This window comes from Bombus bifarius, unplaced genomic scaffold, assembly GCF_011952205.1.
Source record: "Bombus bifarius isolate JDL3187 unplaced genomic scaffold, Bbif_JDL3187 scf7180000008039, whole genome shotgun sequence".
In the NCBI taxonomy this organism is placed as follows: Eukaryota; Metazoa; Arthropoda; class Insecta; order Hymenoptera; family Apidae; genus Bombus; species Bombus bifarius.
This window is the reverse complement of record NW_022884409.1, coordinates 861811-879771: the sequence shown is the minus strand read 5'-3', so window position 1 is coordinate 879771 and position 17961 is coordinate 861811. Positions and strand designations below refer to the sequence as shown.

The 17961-nt window shown below is 35.5% G+C and overlaps 4 protein-coding genes across 6 annotated transcripts; 3 read left to right on the top strand and 1 right to left on the bottom strand.

Moving 5' to 3' along the window:
- Positions 1-5928: 5928 nt before the first annotated feature.
- On the top strand, positions 5929-9636 carry LOC117207616 (maltase A3-like). The gene is made up of 9 exons (XM_033447996.1): positions 5929-6242; positions 7178-7357; positions 7432-7589; positions 7655-7789; positions 7876-8081; positions 8163-8358; positions 8440-8894; positions 9083-9223; positions 9304-9636. The coding sequence occupies exons 1-9, from the start codon at positions 6077-6079 to the stop codon at positions 9509-9511; spliced, it is 1845 nt and encodes a 614-aa protein (XP_033303887.1). The 5' UTR covers positions 5929-6076; the 3' UTR covers positions 9512-9636.
- A 558-nt stretch (positions 9637-10194) lies between these two features.
- On the top strand, positions 10195-11652 carry LOC117207617. 2 transcript variants are annotated; one of them, XM_033447998.1, is made up of 3 exons: positions 10195-10625; positions 10942-11120; positions 11210-11652. In XM_033447998.1, exons 1-3 carry the CDS (start codon positions 10334-10336, stop codon positions 11210-11212), a joined length of 474 nt encoding a protein of 157 aa, XP_033303889.1. In that variant the 5' UTR covers positions 10195-10333; the 3' UTR covers positions 11213-11652. The 2 variants fall into 2 exon arrangements, with proteins under 2 accessions (XP_033303889.1, XP_033303888.1); XM_033447997.1 differs by lacking the exon at positions 11210-11652 and having other exon boundaries at positions 10942-11194.
- A 481-nt stretch (positions 11653-12133) lies between these two features.
- Positions 12134-15740, top strand: LOC117207614 (neutral and basic amino acid transport protein rBAT). Of its 2 annotated transcripts, XM_033447992.1 has the most exons (10): positions 12134-12497; positions 12950-13328; positions 13410-13654; positions 13728-13853; positions 13944-14170; positions 14256-14439; positions 14500-14726; positions 15061-15066; positions 15261-15410; positions 15535-15740. In XM_033447992.1, the coding sequence occupies exons 1-10, from the start codon at positions 12273-12275 to the stop codon at positions 15608-15610; spliced, it is 1845 nt and encodes a 614-aa protein (XP_033303883.1). In that variant the 5' UTR covers positions 12134-12272; the 3' UTR covers positions 15611-15740. The 2 variants fall into 2 exon arrangements, with proteins under 2 accessions (XP_033303883.1, XP_033303885.1); XM_033447994.1 differs by lacking the exon at positions 15061-15066.
- On the bottom strand, positions 15661-17377 carry LOC117207615 (JNK1/MAPK8-associated membrane protein). The gene is made up of 4 exons (XM_033447995.1): positions 16542-17377; positions 16291-16460; positions 16132-16208; positions 15661-16040 (listed from the first exon to the last, which is right to left on the bottom strand). Exons 1-4 carry the CDS (start codon positions 17012-17014, stop codon positions 15825-15827), a joined length of 936 nt encoding a protein of 311 aa, XP_033303886.1. The 5' UTR covers positions 17015-17377; the 3' UTR covers positions 15661-15824.
- Positions 17378-17961: the final 584 nt, after the last annotated feature.

The window sequence follows — 17961 nt, the reverse complement described above, 5'->3', positions numbered from 1 at the left end:
CGACCACCTAACCCTCCCACGTCGTTTACATCGCCATCCGTTTTACTCGTTCGCCATTCGCGAAATTCGGCCAAGTCGACGAAAAGGCGTTATTACTGTCTTAAAACGAACGCCGTTCCGTCAAGAATGTTCCATCGTTTCGGAACAAATGGAGAAGAGAAAATTTTCTGCTCCGTCGTTGAAACGACTTCCGGCTGTCGTGGCGGAGAAAAATGTGAGAAGAAAAGGAAAAAGAGAAAGAGAAGAAACGGGAAAGGGTGGAGGAAAGAGAACGATCGTCCGTGAAAAGGATTAATCGATAATCGCGGCGTGTACATCGCGGCTTACAAATTAGCCGGCTGTTGTGCAAACGCGAAAGTACTAATTGTTTTGCAGAAATGCTTGATTGGCTTGGAAATGGTCCTATTGTGTCTCCGGGAACAATGGGTCTTACTCGCTGCTGAATCCTCGCCGATATAATATGTAGGATGGTTTTAGAGGTGTCGACGCGAGACTGACACGGTTCACCTATTATGGCCGCAAAATGGTCTATGCGATAAATAACAAGGGGACTCGATGGCGTGGCGCGGCGGTAACGAGGCGCGCACCGAGAACTTGCTCGTTTTATCGTTAAGTAGTTTCCTGTGTTGCACGAATACCGCGCCAGATATCGCGATGTTCGATCTCATTTTCGGCCGGAGAATACACCGCTCTCGTTTCTTTCTTTACAAAGAATTCCCTGAAAATTGTGCAACGCGTTTGTGATATGTTTTTCGATCACTTGTTATGAATAAATAAAGAGATAAGCGAACGTGACGCGTTGAATTATTCGCGGCTAATACGACTAACGCGTGTTCCACAGCATTCCTTGAACATCGGTTCGACGTTATCTTTGCCGTTACATCGGTGAATTTTACGAGACATGGAAAATCCAGACGAATAAATTCCGCCGAGCGAACCAAAAACCAATCTATTTTCTTGCTCTGCTCTGCGTTTCGATGCATTCGATTCCGGTAAAAAGCCGCGACCCGGTTCTTCCCGATCGAAGGCGAACCGTAAACGTTCGTTCGGCCGAAAAGTCGTGCCGAGTTTTCATCGCGAGCAGCCATCGCCATGAAAATTAATTTTCATCGCTTAACAAGTTCCGCCGATGTGTACGAATACTTGATCGGTTTTCATTACCCATTCGTCGGAATAATGCGTTCGTTAATAGCGTTCACCAATGATAACGAGGATAATTTAGGTAAAGCGCCTGCCTCCGTGACCATTCGATTTCCCGTAATTCACTTCCGTCCTTCGGAACGACGCGTTTCATTTTGAAATTCCTTCGTGAATAGCGTTTTTCCGCCACCGTGTAAATACTCGACCGAGTTCGACGAAAGCAACGGCTACGTCTAAACGTAAATAAACCGCGAGCAATTGCCTTTTTTAATTAGAGGGCGGAGAGATATCGCCTGATGTCAGCCCGAGAAACCAAGAAAACAGATAACAATGTCTCGCGCTTGAAATACTTCGATAGAAGGCGAATTAATCCCTGAAATAAATTTAATAACGCAATTACTCGCGATTAGCTGTGTTCGTCGTGCATTCTCTGTCGCTATGACGAACCACGCGATATTCCGTATCGAAATAATTTAGTTGCTTTGCTCAGGCTGCTCGATCACCGTTACCTGAAAGCCAGAATCCAGGTAATTGGCAAACTTCGTTTCTCCGGTAGAACGTGCTCGAGACGCGAGACACGCGACGAATGTATTACACGTGCATAAAGGAAACTGATTTCGCGAATTATACGCGTTCGCGAACAACGAAATCTTTCGGCAAACTTTTCCATCTCGCTGAGTCGCGGTTAAATATTTTGTCAACATCGTAAGTCTTTCGGAATCCTTCCTCGATTTTTTAACAAATTAAATTAAACCGAAAAACTATGTCCGTTTTAACGGAGTATATCTGTTTGTACAGTCCGAGGTAAGAGAAACGTTCGAAGGAAATACGAGCCTCTGAGAAGCCGAATCGATAACAAATTCCCACTTTTCGCGAGTTTTTTTACTTTTAATTATATAGATGCGTGATTAGTATTATTGAAGAAACGAATTATCTGCTTGGAAAGATGCATTTCGATTCTCTCAACTATCGTAACGTTCCCATTCGTTTTTCTTTTCTTTGTAGACTTAATCGATTTCGAATTATACAGGGTGGTTGGTAACTGGTGGTACAAGCGAAAAGGGGGTGATTCTACGCGAAAAAAGAAGTCGAAAATATAGAATAAAAATTTTTCTTTTGAGGCTTTGTTTTCGAGAAAATCGACTTTGAATTTTCGCTCGGTACGCGTGCGGTATTTATAACGGATCTCACTGTAGATCGTTGTCTCGATGGAAAAATTAAAAAAGAAAAATTTTTATTCTATATTTTCGACTTCTTTTTTCGCGTAGAATCACCCCCTTTCCGCTTGTACCACCAGTTACCAACCACCCTGTATATCGAAACGATATTGGAAGTATTGTGTTGGCAACTAAATGATTGCGGATTTTGTCAATACCACCTAATGACAAAATCCGCAATCACTTAGTTGCCAACCCAATAGACTCAACAACCGGAATGACTTTCTTTGGCTGTCGAAATTCCTCGCGTTTCCCATTCCAAAGTCACAGTAATTCGTTCAGCTCATGCAAACATTCGAACGCCAGACGTTCTTCCTGTTTGCGGGAAATATTGGACAAAGTAAGAAATTTCCACGAGTTAAAAAAGTAGTTGCAAGCAGAAGGGACGAACTTACGAATAAAAATTAATCTGTCCTTCGCTGGTTTCATCGAGCAAGAATTTATTCGTCCGCCCGTGGCCGTAGACGCGAAAAGCAAAGAAAAGAATTCGATCGACTACTGGGTTATCTGGCAGTATGCAAATTGCACACAGTTAGTTTTCTCTCTTTCCGACGTCGGGAAACAAACGCTATACACGAACAGTCGTGAGACGGACAGATCTGAATGGGCACAGAGGATGGTCTTGTCACTGTGTTCTCCGTCGAGAACACAACTTTCCACCGTTTCTCGAATTACACCGCCGCTTGATTACCCAAAAGCTGGTCCGCTGCTGGTCCACGAGCTGCAACGTGCAATCGAATACCATTGGGAATGGAAAACCGAATACATGTAAAATATCGGGAAACTCGTAACTGCGACAGTACGAACAAACTTTAGGATTTATACAAATTTATTATTCTACCTGTGATAACATCAATTGGTCGATTCGTAACAGCTACGCGATGACCAGAGACGGATGAGTTGTACGATGTGATTAACGACTGGTTGCGGGAAAAAAGCACGGTAAGTACGTTTTTTTTTTGGTAATTTTCCGATTTTTCTGACGCTTTATTTTACCAACTAACGTGAAGAATTTTGGTTGAAAATGTAAACGACCTATCGAGTTCGATGCGTGCAAGTCTTTCAACCCTTTGCACTCTGAATTTTATTTCAATCTCGTTACCAGCAGCTCTCAACGCTTTTAAGTGTTTTATTTGAAATTTACTTTAACTAAAAGATAAGACAATTTAAATAACCGAAGGAAGAAAGAAATTCACTTAAACACCAGTTTTATTACTATTGTTGTATTTTGTAATTTTTAAGCGCAAGATATATCCTGAAACAGTTTCCAGGATGCAATCCTGGCTTTCTTTCGTACGTTTCACAAAGAAACGTGGAACTGAAGAGTCACGCTCGACATACGACTGCAAAGGGTTAAGGATAGCTGATAAATCGACAAAGTGTGCGTAAAAGCGAGGGATAACATCATTACGACGTGCAACGTTAACAGGATTAACAACGTTAAGAAACAAAAGCCTGTGTAGCTGCGTGTAAGAAATAGCGAACATCGCGATCTTCCAATTAGTTCAAATACGATAGAACGATCGCGAGAAGGATCGGATAATGCAACTTGCCGCGTTATCGATTGCTTGTTGCAGCGTGTTCCAATAATTCGCGTTGGCACGATAAATAACCAAATGTTCGCCTACCCTAGTAGCTTAACCAATAGCGTGCTCTCAGCCGAATTATAGAGGGTATTTCGGATGGCATCGATTATCTTCCAATTTACAATAACTGGTGCGTATAAAACGAGACGAATAAATCATGCATAGCTACGTGATACGAAATTGGGGTTCGTAAGAGGCTTAGGCGATGAGTTACGCGACGCAATAAGGCATTCCGAGGTAGGGTTGGTCAGGTGAACGTTCGAGAGATCCATTCGAGCGCAGCCAAACGGGTTAACCGCGAGAATGAATTACCGCGAGGCGAGAATCGCGTCGTTAGAGCAGCTGGCTCTCGTTGAAATACGAGCAGGGAAAGGAGGTGGTATATTTTTCGTATGGCGAAAACGCCATGGCCTCGCCTCTTTATGTTACCACGACCGAATTTGTCGAGGTTATTCGGTGTGTAAACAGAGAAAACACGTGGATAAATTGTAAGGTAGAAAATATATTTAAATAGAAGTGTGATAAGTAAAAATACAATTTGAGCTGGTCCAGATCCGCACGCTAGCTGTGTTACCTAATAACTGAAAACCCCGAAGCCAACGTCGCCTGTCTACTGTTTATGGCCTGACTTCGTCGCAGTCTTTTGTCTACGCGCTGTCGATGGCTTCAGTGCTTGAGAAAACTAGAAAAGACCAGATGTAGAGTTTTCTTAGAAGTGGTAGCCACTTCAACAGAATTAAAACAGCGCCGCGTCGTGTATTCGCGTGTCGCAGGCGGAATTTTAATTAAGCGCGAACCGATGAAATTTAGTTACGCCAAACGTACGATTTCGAGCGGACGTGGTGCGCGGTAAAGCAAACAGAGAAGAAAGAAAAGCGGAATACGAGGAACGTGAGATATTTCAGGCTGTCGGTGAGCGATCGAGTGATTTGCATTTCTAGCGCACGATGGATCGTTTATTATTGAAAAGCAACGCATCTTCTGAGCTGATACATCTTAATATATCCAGCAATAATATTTAGAAGGTAAGTCGGTTTCCTTTTCGACAAGGTAAGTCGTGTATCGAGATATCTTTTAAACACGGACTGACCTTAAAATCCGAAAATTAACAAATAGATAGACCTATCGTACGTCTTCCGTGTGATCTTCGTCCCGTTATTCGATGCTGTATTTATCTGATCGTTTGAACTCTCGTGAGAAGTGCTTAGGACAAGCGCCAGAGTCTGGAATATCGAAAGATATTTTACTTGGCGAAAAACCCAACATCCCGTAGAGTGTCATCGGTCGATCAGGTTCCACACCGCCATTATGTTGGAAACTGATCTTCGCATAGGAAGTTTCCGCGTAAAATACGAAAGTTGCGACGTTTAGGAAAATACCTGAGGCGGATAAAATTGTTGCAGAAAATATATTTCGTTGTGTGAATTTGCTAGGGTGAAAACGATGCAGTTTCGGCTCGCTGCAAGTTCCTTTGATTAAAATGTCTGATCAGGAATGATAATCACAAATGCCGTGAAAAACGTTTAAAATCACGAGTGCGGGAGAAATAATAAACAAAAGTATGATCAGCTAGTTTCGATACGGTTTCCCCTGTTAAAGCGAAGCTTTTTAAGACGTACGTGTCGCCCTACTTTTACTAAACGATCGCTGCTATCTTAAATAAGTGACGTTCCCACTTTTTCAATTTTAATGCGTAACTCTTACTCTTTGCTTGCGAGATGACCCAATAAAAAAGCAGGGAGAAATACATCGGCTTTGTATTAAATATCATATCTTGTCTAGACACGCCAAATATCCTAATCTTGTTATGGCCGACACAATTTACAATTACACCCCTTTTCTCGATATAATCGGTACTAGATTTTCCTCTTTCTTTGCTCAAACAAAAACTACTATCGCGATCGGTGATCCGCCACGAACAACGACAGGAATTAAAGGAACATCTCTATTCTCTATTCTTAACGTAAACAATGACGCGTTTTCAGTATATATGGAGGAAGGAATAAGCGCGATAAGGACACCGGAATCATCGTGATAACGGCAGATAAAGCGATAACCTGGTTTCTGCCAAAAATATATATAACAGGACGAAATCGCGTATCGAGAGTCGAGTTTTGTACATCGATCGACGAAATGCATCAATCCCGTGGAATTCTACTGTTGGTTTTCGGGCTCCTGGCCGTGGGATCGACAAGTTCCCAGTTGGTGGACAAACAATGGTGGGAAACCGCTTTGGTCTATCAAATCTGGCCGAGAGGATTTCAGGATAGCGATGGAGATGGCGAGGGTGACTTGAAGGGTACGTTATGAACCGGAAATTGGAATCTACAGGTGTGTTTGATCGTTGTGGTTTCAACATTCCGAGTATTTATGCGTATGGGAGATGCACGGAACGCGGGAAAGTGTGTATAAAATATTATGGGAAGTAGAATACTCGTTGTAATATTTAGTTTTGTTGGTAAAAATATGAACGTGCATAAATATGTAGTTTCTAGACGTCGTGGATATCGTAAATAGGAAATAAATCGTAAATTCGATAAACCGAAAAGTGTCGTGTTCGATAGTGGGTGCATGTAACGAAAAAAAAAGATAATTATTTTCTTAGTATCGTTATCGAAGTTCGTAGTGAAAATAACTGTTATCCATAGTGGGATATTGCGTTTGAAAATTTTGCGTTTTAAATTATAAACGGGGCAGCTTCTATACGAATGTTCGTATCGTTTGACTTGAGATATACAAAACGAATTGCGCATGTAAAAATGAAAATTTAGATAAATGTAACATAAGGCCTGTACAATGGTCGTGAAATTTCATAGCCTCGTAAATCTATTTTTAAAGCTATTGGCAGCGTATCGTAAATGCTAAACGAGTGAAGAATTAGCTTCGCGTTCGGAGTTGTGTTACGGCTGAGCTCGTTTATCGCTTGTTGGTCAAGGTACCAACCGAAGTTACTTCAGACTTCCCGTGTGCCATTGATAACGCAGAATCAATTTATCGCTCGATGGAAATAATTTTTCAATTGATTGGTCTCGCTGAATTTATGGTAAACACGATGAGGTGACTTTGACGACATCTTTCTACGGAATATACGTAAATAAAAAACACGTGGTGAAAATATTTGTCTAAATTTTGAACACGATATGTTAGTAATATTTAACTTTAATATCATATCTCTAACTTTTAATTCACATTTTTAATTCATAGTTAATGAAATAAATATCAAATGTTACATAGGTATAACCAACCGGCTGGATTATTTACAAGAGCTTGGAATCGACACAATTTGGCTGAACCCTATCTACTCATCGCCACTGAAAGATTCTGGATACGATATTTCTGATTATACCACGATAAATCCATTGTTTGGTAATCTCCAGCTCTTTGACGAGTTCGTAGAACAAGCACATAAACGTGGTATGCGTCAGTAGTTAGTGACATTTTTTTCATTGAATATGTATCAATTTTTTGAGTGACATAAATTATTGCAGACCTGAAGGTCATTTTAGACATAGTACCAAATCATTCAAGCGATCAACATAAATGGTTTCTGCTGTCGAGTCAAAATAATAAGCAATACAATGATTACTACATTTGGGCAAACGGTTCCAAAGATCAAAATGGCAACAAGATACCACCTAATAACTGGGTAAATAATTATTCATCCTTGAAACAATTTTGACAAATGCCTGCTAATGCTCTCATTTAATTTAGATAAGCACCTACAGTGACAAAGAGGGATCAGCATGGACATGGCACGATACAAGGCAGCAATGGTATTACCATAAATTTCACAAATCTCAACCTGACCTCAATTTGAGAAATAAAGATGTGATACAAGAATTATTGGTAAAGTATTAATATTATGATAATATTGTATTTTGTAATTCAATAAGAAGTTAATGTATGCTTAAAAACTTATTTACATATTTCAGGATGTGTTCAACTTTTGGCTGAAGAGAAAAGTTGATGGTTTTCGAATTGGCGCAGTATCGTATCTTTATGAAGATAAGGATTTAAAAGACGAGCCTGTTGCAGGGAATGGAATCTACACATCTGGTCTGCCAGAGAGCACAGATCTTGTATACAAGTTTCGTTCATATATTGATAATTGGGTAAAAAAGAACAAAGCTCCTTCAAAGTATGTATAGAGATATCACAAATTTGACTTTAACTTATTCCATAGTATTTATATTAAAATATTGCAATTGTTAATTCACAGATTATTAATTGCAGAGTCTTATGACTCTGATGAAGTGTTGATATCGCTTTATGGTAATGCTACGCACAATGGAATAACACCCTTTAATTTCCGGTTTATTACTTCTGTTCAGAATACAAGCACTGCTGAACATATTAAAAATGTTCTGGAAGACTGGTTTAAAAAACTTCCAAACAAAGCAAACACAAATTGGGTGGTAAGAGCACATATTTTGCTACGATCATCTCCCATTGTTTGCCTAAGATTTAAGTAGATACGTCTGTTCTTCCAATTCTAGCTTTCCAATCATGATACTTCAAGAGCAGCCTCAAGAATTGGATTGAATCGTGTCGATGGACTTCATATGCTTAGTCTACTGTTACCTGGTCAAGCATATACTTACTATGGAGAAGAGATTGGAATGTTAGACAGGAAGATGTCATGGAATGAAACAATCGACCCTATGGGTTGTTCAAGGTCAAAGGAAATATTTGGAAATTATTCCAGAGATCCTGCAAGAACACCAATGCAATGGAACTCTAGTACATCAGCAGGATTTTCATCTAATAAAATTACATATCTTCCTGTTCATCCAGATTATACAGAAAGAAACGTCAAAGCACAACTAAAAAGTTCACAGAGCAATTTGAAGACATATAAATCACTTGCTACTCTTAGAAAAGATAAAGTATTCACTCATGGAGATTATGAATTCGCAACCTTAAACAATGACCACGTATTTATCTTTAAAAGGTTTGTAACACAATGACATACATATATGTAATATTCAAAATTATAAAAATTATAGAATATCAAAAATAAATAAATATATATATATATATATATGTATTTATTTATTTATTTATTTACTTTTATATATATATTATATTTAATACATTACATTACATATTCAATAAGTATCTAATATTATTTTTTATTAGATCTTTAGCAAACAATCCTACATATATCATTGTTATTAACTTGGGTCTACGACAAGAAACAGTTAATCTAACGTCGGTGTATCCGAACTTAAAAGATCCGGTACAAATTGTTATCGCATCCAGTAATGCAGTTAACATTACGTAAGCGTATGTCTTATATCAAAACGGATTAACTGCCGAATGCGCGAGGATAACTCGGAATATTTAATTCCACTTTTTAGGTCAAATATTTCGACACAAAATGTTATACTCACGGCAAATGCAGCATTTGTCCTGAAAGCTGAAGAACCCGGAGGAACTAGTACAACTCCTTCGACTCCTGAATCTACAACAAAGAAAAATTCTGCCGTTATTTCCTCCTCAGCAACATGGTTAATAACAAGTATAAGCATCGCAGTAGTGTTATTGAATATTTTAACGTTTCAATAATCCCAATTTTGTAGAATAAAAATTTTAGTTATGAACTTATATAAAGCGATTATAATTAGTAATTAAGCGTTCCTATATTAATAAGAGGTTTTGTCTAAAGTAACAGCAAATGTATGTTCAATTCACCCTGCTTTACATGAATTAGTATATAAGTATATCCTATAAATAGGAAGTCTATTTTTGTCAAGAGAGGCATTGTCCTCAGATGTTAACATTATGGTTATGAAGTGCTGCTATAATTTATATTAATGACAACACAAATACTCCCACTGTTCAAATACATTCATGAAGCAACGAATGTGTTGAATGACTCATAATAAGCTAAGCAATGGTCCCGAGTGAATGTCTCATTTAGAAGCCAGTTGTATCTGTACTAAAATCATGAGTAGAACCATACTCTTGCTGGTATAATTATAGCAACGGCATGAGTTTAATATCATCATTGTTTACAATACGTAAATGTGTGTGAAGAAACGAGTGTGAAGTAAGGCAAAATACATATAAGAAATATAAGAAATTGTCAAACAATTCGTTGCCTTGTAAACAGAGAAAATATATCGTTTATTAAATTCGTGACCACAAACAGTGCGTTTATAATTAGTTGGATATATTTAGATATATATATCTGTGACTCAGTTTATCAATATGTACCGGTTCCCTGTTAATCAGGGCGACAGGACTTCGAACGGACGCAAATATGTTGAATCAAGTCTAACGTATCTCCCGTAAGATAAGAACGAAAGGCAAACAATAATAGGGGCGACAAAAGAAATTTCACCATTCAATTGTTATCTCGTTGTGTCTATATTTATCGGGAACAGAATGTCACAGAATCGTTGTTTTATAACATCGATCGTTAACGGTCAGCCTAAATCGTGCCCCACTTGTGTAAACATAAATATTCCTATCATATCGGGAAGCAAACGAACGTGCAGCGGAAAAAGTAATGATGCGAAAAATCCGTTAGTTGGTTTTTGGCATAGTGAAGAGTACCAAGCGGATCAGAAGGAATTTATAACAATGGAATCAGCAGATACTACTCACCTTCCCTGCGGTGCATGGACGTACGAGGCTATACAAATCGATGGATCTAACGAAAGATTACAAGACACAGGTTTGGCATCACTATTCACGAAATGGAAAATATTCACGCAACTAATTGTAAAATGACAACGAACAATGTTCGTACGAAATCTGAAATTTAAATTGGACCAATCATAAGGCATGTGCTCGCGCATCCGTATGCTATATGCAACATGCATTTCGAGACCGGAAGTTTATAAATTAAGATATCGAATCTAGATTCGGTCGATAACTCGTGCGAATTTGAAAAAATATGTAAAAGATATTTATCAGTGTTAAATTATAGTTAAAATTTATAGAATTACAAAAAATATTATTAAAAGGCGTATAAAAAGACTATTTTTTAGGATCAGCAAGCGATAATTTTAGATACCACCGAATCGATCCAATGTGTATGAATATTCGTTTGTGTATATTTTGGTTTTTATGGGCATTGTTGATAGTAATGATTATTTTATCTATTTTATTTCACTGCTGTTTTGCATGGAAACCATGCTACGATGCTACTATAAATATAACAGATACAGTAAGTATTTGAACAGAAATTATAAATTTTGTTCACTCTAGAATCGGTATCTCAAATTATGTAACCGCCTTAATCCTTCGTTGTTTCAGTAAATTTTCCAGACACCAACATAATACGAACAACGTGTTCAGGATCTCTAATCGGATGTTACTGAATAAGTCAATAAATAAAAAATCGATGTGTCCATAAAGATAGTATATTTTTCGTGCTATCAGCAAGATATAAGATAATCGTTTAATTCCTTGCTTACTTTAACAAAGCTACTGTTAAGCAGAAGGATACAGATCAAAATACTTCTAAAACCTTTAAATGTTAAATATGAGAAATGTTAAGAAAATCATGTATACAGTACTATTTATCATTCTTATATATGAATATATAGAAAACTTTATATATTATTTACATCTGAAAATATTTTCTAAATATTTTTCGATTGTAATATTAAAGTATCTAATAAATTTGTTTGTCATACAAAAGGTGTAAATAATCAACGAAATATCTTTCGCGCTATTTCTCAACCCAAGTATTCTATTCGTCGTTGAAACGTCCGATCGAAAGGGGAGAATTAAATCAGTTCTGGATTGTGGCAGTAAAGAACCCTATGCAAACTAACTTTTAATTAAAATTCTTTAGTAACTTTATCTACAAAATAATATTTTTTTAATCATAAGTTTTTTGAAGGGATGTCTTAATTTCTAATCAAATTTTTCTTTTTAATTTTCTTATAATTTACTAACATTTTTTAGTACGATGCATAAACATAAATCTCCACCGAAATATTACAATCTAAATAAGGGATATTTATTTAGTACATTAGAAAATTCTGGATATTCTTTAATTTGTAAAACATATTATAAATCTCAAATATTGTTCTAAAATACTTAGTAAAGTCACGATAATTTTGAGGGACGAAGGTCGTCCCTGATTTTACTTTATACCCTATGCTTGTGGTAGTATAAGTAAATACTAGCAGGGACAAAAGGAGAGTAAGAACCAACTAGATTTCTCTATGGGGTAGAAGGCGTCTGTCCAGCCGTTCTTGAACCTTACGGAGTCGAAAATCCATCGAAAATTCATTAAGTAGAGAAAAATTTTCACACATCCCCGCCATATAAGATCGTTTAACGTCCTTGGTACTGTGCGATAGTAATAATGGAGAGTGGGAGGTTGAATTCAGATAATATCGAAGCTAACGGGAACGCGAAAGAAACGGCAGTTGTCGCCACATACAAGGCGTTGTCGGACGAGGACGGAAGTGTACAAGATAAAATTGAAAACATGGGAAAAGCAAGTAATGAAAACGATACCGACGATGGGGTCCACGAAAAGATGCTTAAAGATGAGAGTAAAATCTCTCCTATGAAAGATACAACCGAGGTATGTTAACGAACACATTTTTGGAAGTCACGTCTAATCTTTATACGATCAATAAAAGATACCTCTATTCGTATTTAAAGATATCCATCTCCTTTTTGTCACTATTATTGTTTTATTATTCTATTTTATTCAAATATAATTAATAGCTAATTACTATTTTTATCTTGATTGAAAGTTTTTTTTGCTCAATAATAAAAGTCAATTGATCTGCTTTCGAATGATTTTCAAATTTTATTATCACATGTTTTTATGTATTCTATATTTTTCCGACATTGTATTACATTTGTTATTCGAAAGTAAGAATCTTTTGCTATTGCATCATACCATCATGAAGAGGAAAGATAGATCATGGAATTATCTGTGGAAATAATTGTGATTCATTAACATTCAAGAGAAATACATGCATTAAATGTCTGTTGATTTTATATGTAACATACGATTATTTTGAGTAGGTAAAATTTATTTCTGAAAATGGAGATACCAAGATCGATATTGAGACAGTCAAACAAACTCTTTCTGGAATGGGAAAAGAGGAACTCATGGAATTTGCTAATTCCCCATTCTGGATTAAATTAAGATGGTTTTTATTCATTTCTTTCTGGGTACTTTGGTTTGCCATGTTAGCTGGTGCTATAGCTATTGTGATAATGGCACCAAAATGTGCAGCACCAGAACCCAAAAATTGGTGGGAAAGGAGTGCTATTGTACAATTAGATCCTGTTGAAACAAGCACTCATGATTTGAAAGGCATAGAATCTTTGTTAGATATTTTGAAAACACAATATATAGATGCAATTTCTCTAGCTTCCACGGTTAAAGAAAGTTCAACAGGTACATATACAACAACTCTTACAGGTAGTTTTTTACTCTAGTATGGCAACAGATATTAATATATTGCATTTTAAATCATAGGGGGAACAGAAGACTTCAAAAACATTAAACCAGAATTAGGAACTACAAGTGATTTGGAGGCTCTTGTCAAAGCTGCCAAAAGTCAAGAACAATATATCATTTTAGAATTAGATCCAAGTCATACATCAACTGAACATCCATGGTTCAAACGCTCTATAGAGAAAGAAGAACCATTCTCATCTTACTACGTATGGGCAGATGCAAAAATAACTACCGATGGTAAACGTACTCCACCTAATAATTGGGTTAGTTATATCTATTTTCAAGCTAAAATTGCCCTGTATCTTTGTAGTATTTCTATAATACGAATTATTTTAGCTAAGTGTATATGGAGGATCAGCATGGGAATGGAACGAACAAAGAGAACAATATTACCTTCATCATTTCAAAACAACACAACCTGAATTAAATTACAATAATCCAGTAGTAGTTACAGAATTTTCAGTAAGTTATTTTGTCATTGCTTCTCTTATATGCTGATTAAAAAATAAATGTAAAAAATAAATTCGATAATACTTAACTTTTAATGCTTAGGATATTTTGAGTCATTGGTTAAAATTAGGGATCAGTGGATTCCGTTTAGCTAATACTCAATATTTAACTGTGGATCCAGATCTTCATGATGAATTTAGGAGCACTATACCTACTGAAGCAGATAACTATGATTCATTAGTACATGCTTATACAAGAGATCGGCCAGAAAATGGTGTTGTTCTGGCAAAATGGCATGAAAGAGTTCATAATGAAACACGCAAAAAAGGGTTAATTATCTTTAATAATTATAGTAGTAGCATGCATATTCAGTCTTCCTTTCGAGCAAAGTTCCATAACAAAATGTTTGTCCAGGTTCTTTGCCCTCCAAGATGATATTGGAACTGACATTCTACAAGTTTATAATGAGAATAAGAGGCTGATTGATCTTCCACAAAATTCACAATTTCTTACAACTGCAGATAGCAATATAGATGCCACGACTTTACAGCGTGGCTTTTCCCACTGGCTTAATTTTACTTCCTGGCCTGCTTGGGATGTAAGTCTCTACAAGATGTATATTTTAAAATATATATTATATTATCATATTACATTCTAGATTAACGGTAGAAACCTCAGTTTGAGAGAGAGAATGCCTGCAGATATAGCAGACAGTTTAGCACTTATGACATTACTTTTACCTGGAACACCTGTATTAAAATTGAACGATACTTTATCTGCAAAAGACGCCTTTGCGACTTTATGTAAAACGCGACATAGCTTAACGTTTCTTCATGGAGAGACAATGCTTAAGACTGTCAATGGAAGCGTATTTGTTTATACAAGGTAATGTAATAGTATTTTTACTTATTTCAGTATTGTATGTTTATCCATTTACACATTAAGTATAACCTTAAAACAAAGGAGGATAGTATCAGAAAATTAATGGATGGTATAAAATCTTTGAAGAATAAAACAGTAATTGCAGTATTAATCTATATCAAAGAAAGTTCAATCAACTTAATTCACAATTGCTATAAATCATTTCAATTATCCTTTGATGCTACACTTAAACTCCAAATAACTCATACACCTCACACTATTGACACAAATTGTACTGTATAATTTACTAACCAAAGATCAATTTGCCCTGTTCCACGCTTCCTTCTATGCAACGCAGGAACTGGTGAGTCATCTTACTAACATATTGCATGAGGCTTACGTTTTGTAAAATTAATTGTAAATAATAGCAATTTTGACTAATCACCAGTTAATAACTGATAATATAAAATATTAATTTAATTATCATTGTCAAAAATTGAATCAATTTTTCTTTCTTGTTCTTCATTAAAAGAATATTAAAACTGAATAAATGTCTAGGTTAAAGAGTGGCAATCCAGGATACTTAGTAGCGTATCAATCAGCAGAAGAACCTACAGTAGTGGATTTTTCTACAATACCACAGATTTCTGACGAAGTTAATATAGTCGCACACAGTCCTAATTACGTGCAAGACAGCGACACAATAAAGTAATGTTATTTCACTATCATCAATTACTTAATTTATTTTTATGTGTTTTTCGTAGAATATCAACAATTTCTTTTATAATATTGTGATAAACAATCGTTTTTTATGAAGTTTATTTTTTTACAGAACAAAACTGCCTTCTAACAAAGTTCCCATATCGGGCAAGAGTACAGTTGTTTTGACATTTGTTCCGCAAAATTAGATACGAGAGAAAAACGTCTACAAGTGATCTATAAGAATCCCTTGCTTATGATCTTTATGTAATGGCATTTATTATAAGTAATTATGTACTGCTTTTGTGAAAAATATAATTAAATGTGATCCATTGAAAACATAGTATTCTACAATCAATTAGTTATTGTTTATAAAGGGACAACTTATTATAGTTATGTTAATAATAGGTTTTATAATTGTATTTATTCTAAATGAAGTTTATGCGGATCTGTGAATCTTACAGTAATAATATAAAACAATGCAGGTAAAGGAACTAAAGCAATCAATGCTGGATGAATGCCGAGATCTCGGAAAGTTGCAGCAGCTACTAAACCATATCCATATAACATCCAATGACTTCCAATAATTATTACATTTTTTATATCTGATACACAGCTCAACAACAATGCTTTCATTGACTGAAAGAAAGGTAGAGTTTCATGAAACATTTATAAAACACATTTAGTATTTAAATATACGTAAATATGAACAATATACAGAGACCATTACCTGATTTAATTTAAATGAAAAATGTGCTGCATTAAATAGTATAGATAGTGTTATAGTTATATATGGGAATGAATAATCTGTAAAAATAAGAGTTAATAAAATATGGGAAAGGTATTACCCTTAAACTATGGGGAAGGTAATGTAAATTGCTTGACTTACATATTATACCACCGCCAACTGCATGTAATAAAGCTAAAATTGGATAGAAATAAAGAGCAGCATAAATTGTAAATTTTCCTTTCTTTGGTAAAAATTTCTTGGCTATAATTGGCCTTATTATTAACATTATAGCTGTCCCTAAAGCATAAAAAATGAACACCATTGTGTACCTAAGGATTGAACAATTAATTAATTTTTCAGACAAAAAGCTAAATTAAATAATTAAATAGAATAATTATGTAATTACTAACAACGGATAAACAGCTTCTTGTGTACAGTGCAGAGTTTCTTCATAATTTGGGCTAGGATTGTGAAACAATGTGTACCAGTCTGAGAGTTTTGTAATTCTACATGATCTAATTGCAAAACTACCTATAGGATCGGTTACTTGTAAAGTAATCACAGATGCAGAAACAACTTCTACTAGAGCAGACAAATGTAACGCAAACACTTTTTTTGGTATAGTACGTCTCATAGATATTATATCAATGCAAACCCAATGTAATAATAATACCAATAATGCCACAAATCCTAAATAGAACCAATCATAGAGCATTGGTTCGTCTTCGCAAGAAACACATATCGAAGTGGCGTTTGCCCTGAACCCTCGAGGGCATGCACCACAGTCACTCCAGTTGCCATCAGGCAGTAATTCCCTTCCACAATATAATCCAGGACATCGAGTAAAGGAATTTAAAGCATTTGCCTTTGGTATCGAGCACATGAAGAAATAGATATGAAAGCAATATTTATAAATATTTATAATATTTATCACCTTTTTCAAATTTCAAAATATACATCAATAAATACGCTTTATGAACATTTTAAGGTTAGATTTCAAGAACTCGAACTACAATCCATGCGGTATAATAGCATAATTTTGTAGTTATGTTATTGATTTCGAAGTATGTTATTCTGAATAACAAATACGCTGTTTATGGAAGCACTTCGTTTTTATAACGTAATGGCGTTTCTTAATAATAAAGTTTGTAAACTATCGTTAGGTATGGAACGTTATTTGACGGTAGATCGGTAATATCATGTGTATATATACATATATCTAATACAATATATATCAAGGAATATGTTACAAAGAGTATAAAAATGATTTTATGTCAATACAGAAAAATGATTTCAGAAAATGAAAGCATGCATTCTAAAAGCTATAAAAGTTTAATCTAGTCTAAAAGTATAATATATATATTATATATATATATATATATATATATATATATATTAACATTGTACAATATACAATGCATCATATTAGAAAATTTTAAGAACAAATTCGTAAACTTTTATCAGTTTTTATCTTCTATATTATTTTCCCTATATAAAAGTACCAACTATGTAATGTAGATGTATTATAGCTTTAACAGGTTTTATTAAGGCAAGTTCATAGAAACGAAAGCAATTGAGTAAAAGATATGTTACATTAACGATAAACAGCAGTAAAAGAACATTAAATAAAAATACGTATAATGTTTAATCGAAAGTTTAAAACAATGTTAATGATACGACTGTTTAAATACAAATTGGAATGTTTCTAGCGGAAAAGCAATGGCGCAATGGGAAAACGGTAAAGATTCGTAAAGTGGCGCGATCTAGGGCGATCGTGGATGTTCGTGTTTGATCGGGAATCTCCGGCCGATGATTGTCGAGTGCACATTA

What these genes read in the sequence shown, in the direction of transcription:
- LOC117207617 (XM_033447997.1), top strand. Translation starts at nt 10,334, where the DNA reads ATGTCACAGAATCGTTGTTTTATAACATCGATCGTTAACGGTCAGCCT. An exon ending in CGAAAGATTACAAGACACAG is followed by an intron (nt 10,626 to 10,941) that starts GTTTGGCATCAC and finishes ACTATTTTTTAG; the next exon opens with GATCAGCAAGCGATAATTTT.
- LOC117207616 (XM_033447996.1), top strand. Translation starts at nt 6,077, where the DNA reads ATGCATCAATCCCGTGGAATTCTACTGTTGGTTTTCGGGCTCCTGGCC. An exon ending in AGATACCACCTAATAACTGG is followed by an intron (nt 7,590 to 7,654) that starts GTAAATAATTAT and finishes CATTTAATTTAG; the next exon opens with ATAAGCACCTACAGTGACAA. An exon ending in CACGTATTTATCTTTAAAAG is followed by an intron (nt 8,895 to 9,082) that starts GTTTGTAACACA and finishes ATTTTTTATTAG; the next exon opens with ATCTTTAGCAAACAATCCTA.
- LOC117207615 (XM_033447995.1), bottom strand. Translation starts at nt 17,014, where the DNA reads ATGTGCTCGATACCAAAGGCAAATGCTTTAAATTCCTTTACTCGATGT. An exon ending in AGTTGGCGGTGGTATAATAT is followed by an intron (nt 16,209 to 16,290) that starts GTAAGTCAAGCA and finishes TTATTTTTACAG; the next exon opens with ATTATTCATTCCCATATATA. An exon ending in TTTCATTTAAATTAAATCAG is followed by an intron (nt 16,041 to 16,131) that starts GTAATGGTCTCT and finishes CCTTTCTTTCAG; the next exon opens with TCAATGAAAGCATTGTTGTT.
- LOC117207614 (XM_033447992.1), top strand. Translation starts at nt 12,273, where the DNA reads ATGGAGAGTGGGAGGTTGAATTCAGATAATATCGAAGCTAACGGGAAC. An exon ending in TAGTAGTTACAGAATTTTCA is followed by an intron (nt 13,854 to 13,943) that starts GTAAGTTATTTT and finishes TTTAATGCTTAG; the next exon opens with GATATTTTGAGTCATTGGTT. An exon ending in CTTCCTGGCCTGCTTGGGAT is followed by an intron (nt 14,440 to 14,499) that starts GTAAGTCTCTAC and finishes ATTACATTCTAG; the next exon opens with ATTAACGGTAGAAACCTCAG.